Genomic DNA, 14,203 nt, shown 5'->3' with positions numbered 1-14,203 from the left:
GTAGGAGGGTCAAAACCTGTCCAAGTCTAAATATTGCTCCACAGATGTTTCTGCAACTTTGGATCAATTTCACAAGCTTCACGGTCTACTTGCTCAAGTCTTGTCGACCCTCAAACCTTCAGAGAGGTCACAATGGCATTTCTACTGGGAGGATTGTCACAACCAATCAAGTGCTCAGAGACAAATGATTGTCACAACCTGATGTCCACATCCAGGGCTTATATATATCATCGAGACACTGCTAAAGTTCATTGTCACAACCTGTCCGAATTCAGATACTGCTCAGGGACATTGTCACAACCTGACCAAATCCAGACACTGCTCAAGGCAACGGTTGTGTTGATTCAAAGTTCTCAAAGGAGTCTTGAGTGTCCCATTGTAGGATAATTCACAAACAGAAACACTGAATGTCAGAAATTTTAAGAATATGTATTTATTTCAGATATTTGTACATATTTTTTGGTAAGATACACAGGAACACTGCATTACATTATCTTTAGCAAGAATCATAGAAGCTGTACTTCAATCTACTTCACAAGAAACACAATGACAAAAATAAGAACTCAGAACATGATGAAGTCATTTTCATTAGGAAAACTGCTTGCCTGGTGGTTAACACTGCTGGCTACCACGCAATAGGGCCTGGGTTCGATCCGGGGAAAATCCAGGATTGTATTTCTTGATGGGCCAACTTGGCTATCAAGGAACTAAAATTCCTGGCTCTTCACAGTCCACTGAATGAGATGTAAAACCAGTTCCTAACATCTCGTGTCTATGCCAGGGCCGACAAAAGACCCCACCAGGTGAGAAACATGAGTAGCTTAGCTACCTGTAAGTTCCTGAAATCAGTCACTATGTACGGAAAATAATCACTTATACTGCATAAAAATTGCATGTGAACAACTTTGTAAGCCCTTCCTGACATCAGTCCGCATGATGTAAGGAAAATAATCATGATACCAGTGAATGCATGTGAGCAAGTATGTGCTTTCTCAGCGACGACCGGTCAGAATAGCTCTTCAAACAGAGATCACATTTGAATGGTTTCTCTCCCGTGTGAATCCTTTCATGTATCTTCCTCGTGTCCTGTCTTTTGAAGCCTTTCCCACAGTAGGAGCACTTGAATGGTTTTTCACCAGTGTGGATACGAAGATGGGACTCCAAAGCTGACCTGAACGCCAAATGTTTGCCACATATCGAGCACGGAAATACAGCCTGGTCACCACTGTCTTCTGAATGAAAGCTTCCAATATGGACAGTATGAGTCTGAAATTATACAACAGAAATATCCATGATTCTATGATCGCATGAAAAAAGAATTAACGAAATTCTTAAAAACAAGGAAAATGGACCTTGAAGGAAAATGGTTCTGGAAGAAAGTTTTCTAACCATGAGTCGACTCAGTCACCTGGAATTGAAAACAACCGTGAAGAACAGGCGTCTCCTTAAATTTTCTTCTGATGTGTTAGAAAGTGGGCTCTCAGGTTTGACTTAAATCTGAATGATTTTCCACAAAGTTGACAGGTACATGGCATCTCTCCTGTGTGAATCCTTTCATGCTCGCGCAGAGCAGTAATATCCTTGAATGCCTTATTACAATTAGGACACTGCTGAGTTTTGGGCGGTTTAATATCGGAATGCGTCTGCTCGTGCTGCTTCAGGATGACTTCAGTACGGTAACCTTTCCCACAAATTGAGCAGAGGAATGGTTTTTCACCAGTATGAATAAGCATATGATCACGCAGACAATACTTTTTTTTGAAAACTTTAGCACAGACAGGACACTGTAACTGTTCTTTTGGTCCTTGCGATTGAATTTTCCGCGCCCGTTTTTGTTCCGAACACATGATATGAATCAAAGGTGCCAACTCTTCGTGCCAAACCAAATGCTTTCTGTAATTTCCCACTCCCCGAACATCCTTCTGGCAAATCTGGCATTTGGTTGATTTTGTTGTGGAACCCTCAACCAACGCGAGCCGCCTCACCTCCATGACTGAATCGATCCCAGAAGTCAACTCCTTATGCGTCAGCAGATGATGTCTCAATGCCGTTATACTAATGCACTCTTTCCCACAGATGGTACACTTCCAGGGTCTCTCTCCCGTATGGATCATCTCATGATACTTGACCTTGGCCTCGACGGCAAACGCCTTGGGACAGAATGAACATTTAAACGGTTTATCACCGGTGTGAGTCCGGCCATGATTAATCATTTCACCATGTTTTTTGAACGCTTTTTCACAAACTGGACACTTGAATCTTTTTTGACCTGGTTTCCTTTTTTCTGTTGGCTCACTTCTGTCATCACTTGCACAGGCACGTGTGCTGCTGCCAACATTTGTAGTGACAAGAATCACAGGTGAGCTGACATCAACAATGGGACCTCGTGTAGTTGGCGTGCCAGTTACACTGACATTGCCACTGACAGGGCCAATCTGAGTTGCACAATCGCCAGCTCCAATCAAAGACAAGGCAGCTAATAAATCCCCTTTAAACTCGCTCGTCTTCTGAAATGAGAAAGAGAAGAGATTCTAGAAAACTAGCTTCAATGGAATTAAAGCAACATTAGCATTCTCCGTCAGCGTCAGTAGTCAGAGTTTCCTGGTTCGAACCCCACTGTCTGTGTGAGGCATATTCTCTTTGTCTAGCCCGGCTTCTCTGGTCAAAAATGGTAGTGGTAGTGGTAGTGGTAATGGTAGTGGTAGTGGTAGTGGTGGTGGTAGTGGTGGTGGTAGTGGTGGTGGTGGTGGTAGTGGTACTGGTTAGAAATGCTCGATTGTATCACTGAATAAGCAGCTCATTGTGATCATTACAAGGGCAACCCCTTTTCTCATAGAGGAAGCGCATCCCAAAAACAAAATGACAGAAAAAGTCCAATATTTTAACCATCTTTTTATTATATATTCTCACCTTATATGACACAGCAATTGACCTTAGAATACAGAAAGAGGGTGAACTTACATTCACGGAAAGTTTGGGCATGCATAACAACAATCAGAATAATGAACTCTGAAAATCTGGTCATAATTTTGATTTATTTTTAACCACCGAGTTGTCCTTTATCACGTTCAGTGTAAACCCCTTTATTGTTGTAAACTGAACATCTATGGAGGACACTGATTTTGGTGCCAAATTGGTCATTTTCATTCAATTTGCCCTCTGGTATTGGGACACCTGTTTATAAAGGACAGCAACTCTCAGTCCCTACGGTGTACACAATAGAGAGGTTCTACTGTATATACAAACAAGAAACAATGATACAGTACACAAGCCAGTGATAACCTACAACATGCACAAACAATTCAAGCAGATAATGAATAAGGCACTTAACCTGCCTCGAAGACTGGGTTCACAAAGAGTTCACGCTGTCACTATCAGTAAGTTGTCACTTCTTAAGACTTAGCAAGTCTTTTCCCCAAGAGTGGGCTACTGACATTTCACAGAGTCACTTTGCTAATGCTCTCTCTTGTCATTCAAGCTTAAAGTCAATTATCCTCGTGATATTTCACATGTGACACGTGACAGAGGTGGGATACATACAATGTACAGTTCAAGCTGGGACACGTGACATGAATGCTTTGTAAACCCGGCCTATCTCTGATGAATGTAATTGAGGACACTGTAGGGGGACAACACTGAGTCAAGTCTGCAACACCAAAAGCAGACTAAAGACACACAAAGACACATACACCAAGAACAGACATGATGAAAATGGTCAAAATGATTTCTTTTGAGTATTAAAATGGAAGTAAGACGTTATTTTCATGATGTTCAGAATGCCAAAACCTTTTAGGAACAGATCCACAAGTTATGCCATTCCAACCTACAGGCAGATAGGATTGGCCAGAATTTTGCTTAAAGCAAGCTGGCAGACTTCTTAAAATTAGGATGTTTCTTGACGATATGAATTCGTAATCCATTCTGTTGAGTAAACCTGGCGTCACAGTCCCGACAAGCGAACGGCTTATAGCCCGAGTGAGTCCTCATATGAACTTGAAGATTCACCTTCTGAACGAAACTCTTGTTACACTTGGAACATTGAAATGGTCGCTCCCCGGTATGTAATCTTAAATGAACAGTGAGCGACTGAGAAGACGACAGAACCTTGCCACATTCTCCGCAGACATGAGGACCACGCGATCGTTTCCAGGACCCCTGCAAAAACAAATTCAGATTTTCTTTACTACTTTTGTTGAAAAAGTTGGAAATGAACAAGAAATTTGTAAAGAAAGGGCATTTTGAATGAATAGCGTGGAAAAACACATACTCTGTTGCAACATGAAGACTAATAAAAACTTTTAGATTAATTTTCCCCAAATAATACAAATACGTTTACAATATAATAACCCAATAATACAGAAGTGATGTTAATTATCGTAGTTGGTATCAGAAAGTACCAATTTTACAACGGGCAGACAAAACACCAGTCCACATACATGTAAGTAGGTAAGGATGGTATAGAAATGGTTCTAAGAAGGGCGGCCTGATGAATTTCAGGCTTATAAACAATCGATTACGGTACACTGGGACATCTTTGGAATGTTTTAAAAAGAAGCATGAGTCACGTAGGAATAGGGTCAAGTTAGGGGGTTAACTGACAAAATCACAACCTCTGCCATGACGCTGTCCCTTGACGCCAACTCGTACATCATCTTTCAGGCGTCTGCTGGGAGAGGTTCCACTGTGCTTGGGATTTGAAATTTCACATGAAACATAACACTTTGAGCCACTTGAAATGTTCCACTAGCATAACCTAGAATGGAGACAACCAGCTACATTCTACTTTGGTCTTTTCTTACAGAGTTTCATATGTCTCCGAAGACAAGAATTAAATGCCAATATCTTCTCACAAAACTTGCACTTCAGAGAAGACGGGTCATTATGATATTTTTGGTGATCCTTGAAATAGCGGATATCCTTGAACGTCTTTCCACAAACACTGCACATGTACGACTCTAAATTTGCACAGCTAACATAATGACGATTCCGATCCGCCGCAAGTGTAAAGAATTTTCCGCAGGACGCACATAGGTGGGGCTTGATTCCATTGTGCCGGTCCATGTGCTGTTTAAAGGTAGAGCCGGTGTTGAAACCCCGTGGACATTTGGAGCACTTGTATCTGGAAGGGAAACATGTGAAATTCACATTTTCAGCATGGCATTAGCAGTTTACTAGAGGCAGTATTCATCTCCCTATTCCTGCTGATCTGCTATGAGCAGCACTGTCTACCTGATCAGACATCTTAGTTATAAACTTGACTCAGGTGACTGCGCAGGTTTTCTTCAACGAGCAACTGGACTACAACCATTTAAGATGCTGGGCTGCAGGGAATCGGGAGATTTTTAAAAGGCCCCTTGTGCCAAAACGTCCTTAGTTCAGCAGATGCTTTGACTGAACAGCATTAGTGATGCTACTGCTCCTCAAAATCAAGCATGTCCATCATTTTGACAATTGCTGTGCAGGAGGGATCACGGAATCAAAAGTCCGTCGAAGCAAAGCGGGAAACCAGCAAAAGAGTAATGGAATAGACTTTTGATTTGAGCACTAAAAATAGAACAAGAATTCAAATTTCACAGCTACGTACCTGTATATTTCATTATGAGTGTCAATGTGCTTTTGTAGTGTTAGTTTGTTACTGTATGATTTGGGGCACTGAGGACAAGGGTAGCGAATGCCTTCATGCTTACTCTCAAGGTGACGTCGCAGATCGCAGCTATCCGCAAATTGTTTGTGACAAAGATCGCAAGTTTTCATCAGGCCGAAATGAATGCGTTGATGGCGTCGAAGATTGTCTCGTCTTTTGTAACTATTTCCACAAATTTTACACACAAAATTGTCCGCTTTTTCCTTTGGTGGGCAAGCAGGTCCCACCCTCCCAATGGGCTCCTCCTCATCGCACTGCAGATCAAGTCCAATGCAATCTGTCTGAAAGAGAATAGATGAGGGTAAGAAAAACAAAACAAGACCTTCATGTTTTTGGTATCTTTCACTTTATTCACATTCTTTATAATAATATTCACAACATCTACCCTTATTCACAATATCTCGTCCTTTTGAGAGGAGACAATAAACCACATCTGGAATGAAAAAAATAATTCACCACAACTTGTTGGGAGGAACTGAAGGAAATAGGGATGCCAATGAGCAAAGGAAAGAAGTCTGAAGTTTTTTTCTTGTAAAATATCTTATCCTTGCAGATCAACCCTCACAGGCACAATGCTTATTTTTTGGTCCAATATCCAAATCTGAAAATTCAATGATCCACAGAGACTTCAAATCGAGCACTTTCCACTCCAGCTATCAAATTTAGCATTAGTAACAAGAAAAGTCTAAAATCCACTGAAAATAAAAAATTTAGCGTCCCTGAGGAAAGAAATTTCTCATGCAATGCATTTACTCGAATTTTCGAACTGAACACTGGGTCGTTATTTCTGACAACGCCATATTAGCTAAATCAGATCCTCTTCTTCCATCCAACTCCAAGACCTATTACTAAAATGAAACTGCTGAAAGACCAAGTATTCCCCAAGAGTTGACACCACACGGCAGGGAATTCATCAAAACCTCACCTAGGATTTTTTCATAAAGTGTCTCCAGTCGGAACAAAACCACGACATACATCTGTTGACCATCACCAGAGGGCTTGCTTTCTGGCACGAAACACTGATGTTGGATGAAGATACATTCTAAATGAACCAATTTTTTCATGGTGGAAACCACCAGAACTTCAGTCAACAAAACTCAAATTATTTTATTACAGCCTTCTGTATGAATTGGGAGATGTGAGGCAGATGTCAGCGTTACTTTAATATAATTTTTGTGAAGTGGCTTTTTCATCTGAAGTCTTCATTACTTCTCCCAGCTACACATCTCAACAACAGACTGCCGTCACTGTAAAATCGAAAATTCAGACTAAAACAGATTCCTACCTTTCCGTCTGCTCCGCCATCTGGAGACATCCCTGGACTTGCAATTGGCCCAGGGACCGACATTGGGCCTTCATTATCACTTGTACCTGAGCTAGGGGTCGCCGATTGAGGCACACCACCTTGAATGTCAGCGTCTATTTTCATACCACCCAAAATGTCAATACCAGACTTTGTATCCTCGGATACACTAAGTGGGAAAAACGTGTCACTCGTTGTCATAGCAATTGTTTCACTGACCGTCCCATTGTCACTAGTTGAGCCAATAAATGTTTTGGGGAACTGGGTGACTCTTTGAGGCATTGCAGGACTTATTTGAGATGAAGCATCGGCAGGGGGCATGTGGGGCAAACGGCTGGAATGATCAGAGTATGACTGAGATGCACTTGTCACACTGCTTGGCAGTCGTGAGGATATTCTTCGGTCCCGTTTGGAGGATTCTGCTTGCGATTCGGCCATTGAGACAATGTTGGACAATCCAAAATCATGATCATCTGGGAGGTCGAGGGTTGGAGGTGAATCTGGGATCTCAATCACACCAGAAGGAGCAGTGGTCCTCTGAAAAAAAAACAACACACAGAAAATAAGATCCTGATCTAAAATAGCCAGAAGCACCAGTTATCAACATCTTTTCCAAATATGCTTTTTATAACTCTAATACAAATCATTGTGTTTTACCTGTACCTGTCTTCGGTAAGAGGTACCATACACTTACTGCACGCTTCTGCCCCGGCGACAACATGGTTCTTTTTGTCAAGTCATGAGATTGTTTCTCTAACTGCAGCGCCCGTCGTTCAAGCTCCAACTGTTCTTTCAGCTCCGCATTCTCCTTCATGAGTTGATTCTGTAACTTTTTCAGCAAAGTGTCTTTGATAAGTATTTGTTCCTGTTTAATTTTCAACTCAGATTTCAACTGTTCAACATTCCCTCGATATCGCACAAGCTCATTTTGTCTCTTTAACAGATCACATTCAGATTTTTCTAACAGTTCTGTATTACTGGACAAGTCGGACTGCACCCTTTGCAACATCCTGTCCTTGACAGAAAGTTCGGATTGTGCTTTCCTCAGCAGTCTTTCCTTTGCACAAATCACATCATGTAAGTTCTCATCATCACCAGCAACTGTTTTCATTTCTTCCAACTGCTTTTTCCTCTCCTTAATTTCCTTCTCTGCTATTTCAACGGAATTTTCTTTCATCACAAGTTCTGCCTGATATTTTGTAATGAAACAAAACAGGTCTGACCACGCCTTCGTAAGCAAAGCACCTTTACAGTGCAGCTCTGTTTGCATATTCTCAAAAGAGCATCTTTCATCTTGTCCCTCACTTGGACTGGATTCCTGAATTGGACTGAATTCTTCTTCTGTTTCTGCGACCGACATGATGCCGTCCTTCATCATCAATATCAGGGAGAGGGCATGTCTTTACAGTACTTCGTTTCTCTGGAAGACAAAGAACTGATGGTGAATATGCCTGGCAAGACAAACCTGAAAGACAACCACCAGTGTATACTATAGATCGGTGCACTTGATTGGGAACAACGTTTACGAAGATTTCGCGTCACATCACGTTACACTAATGTAAAAATGCATGCTGCTTGTGACGTGACGATGATCAACACCACGTTATGTAAACATTGTTCCCAATCAAGTGCATGGATCTATAGTATAGTGGCATCAGGCAACCAATCTATTCTAGGCTAGCAGACAAGAGATATTACTCTCATTTTCAGATTGAGTGCTAGCCATACCAGGGCTACTTGAATGGAGATGGTGATGCAACTCTCCTTGTTGGCTGTGGTACACCCTAGAAGCAGTGTCATCATTGGCGAAATCGACCAGTTTGTGAGGGGCTGAGTTTCGTCCAACAATAGATCTGTTTACACACTATGGCAATGGCGTATTGCAGGTACACGTCAACGGGTCATTGTCGGACGTCAGTTCGCCAAGAAAACCAAAGGAATCGAAGGATTCATTGAACTCATCAACACATCATTAGTTTTCAGTGAAGTTCAACTGTATTCCTAGGTAAATCACTTTGGTATATAGAGAGTAAGATTACAATTTACTCACGTTAAAGTTTGATTTCCGGGGAGGTAGCGTTGTCAGTACGTTGGTTTAGGGGCGCCATAACCTAGCTTATAGCGAGCAATTAGTACACTAAGATTTCAGTGATTAACATAATAGTTGCAAGTATTTGGCATTTTAGACTCATACTTTGTGCTATAATATCTACGTTGTAAACATAATGCTCAAAATTGATTCATGAAAAAGGTAATAGGGCAATATTAAGCAAGCAGTAATGGAAAAAAGTGTAATTCCATTAACTGAATATTGTTTTTAGACACTATAACATTTTAGGCCTACTTTTCCGTAAACCACGAGAACAATGTATGTGAAAAAACAACACATATAAGTGAGGCGCCGAGTAGGCAATAGTATTTGTAAGGTAAGCTCGGTCTCTGAAGTCTGGAGGTCCGGAGTCCGTAAGCGTGACGGTCACTCTAGTGGCGTGTCCTTACGGATAGATCGAGAGGTCGGTTTCGGGTTCCACCGATGGTGCTCGCATGCATTGGTCGTATCCCCGAAACCTTTACAAAAACAAAAAATCTGGTGGCATCGATCCAATGACGGTAAAGGAATTGACGGTTAAGGATCTCGTGGCATATCAGATGCGCATCCGATAACGGTAAAGGAATTGACGGTGAAGGATCTCGTGGCATATCGGATGCGCATCCGATGACGGTAAAGGAATTGACGGTGAAGGATCTCGTGGCATATCAGATGCGCATCCGATGACGGTAAAGGAATTCACGGTGAAGGATCTCGTGGCATATCGGATGCGCATCCGATGACGGTAAAGGAATTGACGGTGAAGGATCTCGTGGCATATCGGATGCGCATTAGATGACGGTGAAGAAATTGACGGTAAAGGATCTCGTGGCATATCGGATGCGCATCCGATGACGGTTATATATATATATATATATATATATACGCATATACACATATACACATATATATATGTATATATTACCGTCATCGGATGCGCATCCGATATGCCACGAGATCCTTCACCGTCAATTCCTTTACCGTCATTGGATCGATGCCACCAGATTTTTTGTTTTGTAAAGGTTTCGGGGATACGACCAATGCATGCGAGCACCTTCGGCGGAACCCCAAACCGCCCTCTCGATCTATCCGTGGGCCGCGCCACTAGACTGTCAGCGCTCACGGAATCCGGACCTCCAGACTTTAGAGACCGAGCTCAGCACGCTCCCTCTTCTTCCAGTTCCTAGATTCACCGGTCTTCTTATACCATCATATTACACCATCATGAATATTATCACGGAGAAAACCCCTTCACCCGAACTTTTCAAGCTGAAGTACACACTGATTCTAGGTGTTCGAGCACTCCAGAGAATGGTTTGACAAGTCGGCGCTAAATTCATTATCAGTGATGAGCATTTAGTTTGTAACTACAGTGATGAGCAGGCGGATAGATTCAAATTACATATCATCTTTCTGGTCGCCTAATCCCACACCCAAATCGTCCCTTCAAATCACGTGCACGGAACTATATAAATACGATTGCTGTGTGCTTGCACACTTCCGACTCCAAAAGAATCGACTGGAATCTAATTCAAATTCGCCATTGCTGACATCATTGGCGCCAAAGACTATTTCTTTTGACCCTGTTGACCTCGCTTCTAAAAACATTTTGAGAAAGCCATTCAAACATTAAAATCAACTACGAACATGATCTATAATATCACAGAGCTATATAAATGCGATATATCAAGAAATAACTGTCGCATTATCGAATTATACGGTTAGCTTGGAACTCTTTGTACCCAATTACTCTTCCGCCAGCGTAACCTCGTCACAATCATGGCGCTTCTTCAATATGCCGACGACTTGACCAACGAAAATCCCGGTCTACCATTAAAGCCTTGATGGCCTCTGCGGTTAGACGGTTGCACTGTGGCTGGATGGTCACGAGTTCGAACCCCGGCGAATCTATTTTTTCGAGTTTTATTGAAAAATGTTCTCGTTATTATTCATTCATGTGCGTTTATCAGGCGCGGATCCAAGCGGGTGCACTAGACGCACGGCTCCTTATTGATATGAAATTTTGGAACACACCTGTCCAGGAATTTTGATGAGAAATGCAGAGCACGCTCCTTCTTCTTCCAGTTCCTAGATTTCCCGTCATCTTATCATCATCTTATACCATTATGAATATTATCACGAAGAAAACCCCTTCACCCGAACTTTTCAAGCTGAAGTACACACTGATTCTAGGTGTTCGAGCACTCCAGAGAATGGTTTGACAAGTCGGCGCTAAATTCATTATCAGTGATGAGCATTTAGTTTGTAACTACAGTGATGAGCAGGCGGATAGATTCAAATTACATATCATCTTTCTGGTCGCCTAAATCCCACACCCAAATTGTCCCTTCAAGTCACGTGCACGGAGCTATATAAATACGATTGCCGTGTGCTTGCACACTTCCGACTCCAAAAGAATCGACTGGAATCTAATGTTTGAATGGCTTTCTCAAACAAGTTTTTAGAAGCGAGGTCAACAGGGTCAAAAGAAATAGTCTTTGGCGCCCATGATGTCAGCAATGGCGAATTTGAATTAAGATTCGATTCCTTTGTAGTCGGAAGTGCGCAAGCGTGCTCTGCATTTCTCATCAACATTCCTGGACAGATGTGTTCCAAAATTTCATGAGTCGTCAATTTAAAAAAGTTTACATCAATTAGGAGCCGTGCGTCTGGTATACCCGCTTGGATCCGCGCCTGATAAACTTACATGAATGAATAATAACGAGAACATTTTTCAAAAATCTCGAAAAAATAGATTCGCCGGGGTTCGAACTCGTGACCAACCATTCCACAGTGCAACCGTCAAACCGCCGAGGCCATCAAGGCTTTAATGGTAGACCGGGATTTTCGTTGGTCAAGTCGTCGGCATATTGAAGAAGCGCCATGATTGTGACGAGGTTATACGCTGGCGGAAGGGTAATTGGGTACAAATAGTTCCAAGCTAACCGTATAATTCGATAATGCGACAGTTATTTCTTAATATATCGCATTTATATAGCTCTGTGATATTATAGATCATGTTCGTAGTTGATTTTAATGTTTGAATGGCTTTCTCAAAAAAATTTTTAGAAGCGAGGTCAACAGGGTCAAAAGAAATAGTCTTTGGCGCCCATGATGTCAGCAATGGCGAATTTGAATTAAGATTCGATTCCTTTGTAGTCGGAAGTGCGCAAGCACACGACAATCGTATTTATATAGCTCCGTGCACGTGATTTGAAGGGACAGTTTGGGTGTGGGATTTAGGTGACCAGGAAGATGATATGTAATTTGAATCTATCCGCCTGCAGCTCATCACTGTAGTTACAAACTAAATGTTCATCACTGATAATGAATTTAGCACCGACATGTCAAATCATTCTCTGGAGTGCTCGAACACCTAAATCAGTGTGTAGCTCAGCTTGAAAAGTTCAGGTGAAGGGGTTTTCTTCGTGATAATATTCATAATGGTATAAGGTGGTGGTATAAGAGGGCCGGCGAATCTAGGAACTGGAAGAAGAGGGAGCGTGCTCTGCATTTCTCATCAACATTCCTGGACAGGTGTGTTCTAGGCCAGGTTTAAAGGACAAATATCAGGAATATCACATTAAAAGAATCATTTAATTATTAAGATAATGTAACTTTTCAAATCTAGATACATGAGAAATTTCTTTGATATATATACTATGACATCTTCTCTGATATACTTTTTAATATCATACCATAAAAGAGGTATCATTAAAAGAAAATATCAAAATGTCCAAATTGTAAACCATGGGAAATTTTAAACCTTTTTGAAATATATATTCTGACCGCAACTATCTTGGACCAGCACACTGTGGTGTGTCACTGCTTGAAGGGATTTGAGACGGTCACAGCCAGGCCGAATCAGTCCTGGCTGCTACACCGTGTTTCCAACATGGTGAGAGAGATGAGACGGTTGGTCACAGCCAGGCCGAATCAGCCCTTGCTTCACCACCTTGTTGACCGCACGGTGAGAGAGATGAGACAGTCACAGCCAGGCCGAATCAGTCCTGGCTGCCCCACCTTGTTGACAGTATGATGAGAGAGATGAGACGGTCACAGCTAGGCCAAATCAGTCCTGGCTGCTCCACCGTGTTGACAGCATGGTGAGAGAGATGAGACGGTCATAGCCAGGCCACATCAGTCTTAGCTGCTCTGTCAAGTTGTCAACATGGCGAGAGAGATGAGGCAGTCACAGCCAGGCCGAATCAGTCCTGACTGCTCCACCGTGTTAACAATATGGTGGGTGAGAGTGATGAGACGGTCACAGCCAGACCAAATCAGTCCTTGCTGCTCCACCGTGTTGACAACATGATGAGAGAGATGAGGCAGTCACAGCCAGGCCGAATCAGTCCTGACTGCTCCACCGTGTTAACAATATGGTGGGTGAGAGTGATGAGACGGTCACAGCCAGGCCAAATCAGTCCTTGCTGCTCCACCGTGTTGACAACATGATGAGAGAGATGAGGCAGTCACAGCCAGGCCGAATCAGTCCTGACTGCTCCACCGTGTTAACAACATGGTGGGTGAGAGAGATGAGACGGTCACAGCCAGGCCAAATCAGTCCTTGCTGCTCCACCGTGTTGACAACATGATGAGAGAGATGAGACAGTCACAGCCAGGCCACAGCAGTCTTGGCTGCTCTGTCAAGTTGTCAACATGGCGAGAGAGATGAGGCAGTCACAGCCAGGCCGAATCAGTCCTGGCTGCTCCACCGTGTTAACAATATGGTGGGTGAGAGTGATGAGACGGTCACAGCCAGGCCAAATCAGTCCTTGCTGCTCCACCGTGTTGACAACATGATGAGAGAGATGAGGCAGTCACAGCCAGGCCGAATCAGTCCTGACTGCTCCACCGTGTTAACAACATGGTGGGTGAGAGAGATGAGACGGTCACAGCCAGGCCAAATCAGTCCTTGCTGCTCCACCGTGTTGACAACATGATGAGAGAGATGAGACAGTCACAGCCAGGCCACAGCAGTCTTGGCTGCTCTGTCAAGTTGTCAACATGGCGAGAGAGATGAGGCAGTCACAGCCAGGCCGAATCAGTCCTGGCTGCTCCACCGTGTTGACAACATGATGAGAGATGAGGCAGTCACAGCCAGGTCGAATCAGTCCTGACTGCTCCACCGTGTTGACAATATGGTGAGTGATGAGGCAGTCACAGC

The 14,203-nt window shown here is 42.9% G+C and overlaps 1 protein-coding gene across 7 annotated transcripts; it reads right to left on the bottom strand.

Moving 5' to 3' along the window:
• Positions 1 to 453: 453 nt before the first annotated feature.
• On the bottom strand, positions 454 to 9,052 carry LOC135487917 (zinc finger protein 236-like). 7 transcript variants are annotated; one of them, XM_064772170.1, is made up of 5 exons: positions 8,998 to 9,052; positions 7,642 to 8,367; positions 6,930 to 7,484; positions 1,409 to 2,507; positions 1,235 to 1,266 (listed from the first exon to the last, which is right to left on the bottom strand). In XM_064772170.1, the coding sequence occupies exons 2-4, from the start codon at positions 8,323 to 8,325 to the stop codon at positions 1,446 to 1,448; spliced, it is 2,301 nt and encodes a 766-aa protein (XP_064628240.1). In that variant the 5' UTR covers positions 8,326 to 8,367; positions 8,998 to 9,052; the 3' UTR covers positions 1,235 to 1,266; positions 1,409 to 1,445. The 7 variants fall into 7 exon arrangements, with proteins under 7 accessions (XP_064628244.1, XP_064628240.1, XP_064628239.1 ...); XM_064772173.1 differs by lacking the exons at positions 1,235 to 1,266; positions 1,409 to 2,507 and adding exons at positions 3,896 to 4,155; positions 5,688 to 5,925; XM_064772171.1 differs by lacking the exons at positions 1,235 to 1,266; positions 1,409 to 2,507 and adding exons at positions 4,166 to 5,119; positions 5,585 to 5,925.
• Between the last annotated feature and the right edge of the window lie 5,151 nt (positions 9,053 to 14,203).

The sequence above is a fragment of the Lineus longissimus genome, chromosome 5 (genome assembly GCF_910592395.1).
Source record: "Lineus longissimus chromosome 5, tnLinLong1.2, whole genome shotgun sequence".
Lineage (NCBI taxonomy): Eukaryota > Metazoa > Nemertea > Pilidiophora > Heteronemertea > Lineidae > Lineus > Lineus longissimus.
This window is presented reverse-complemented; position numbering and strand designations above follow the sequence as displayed.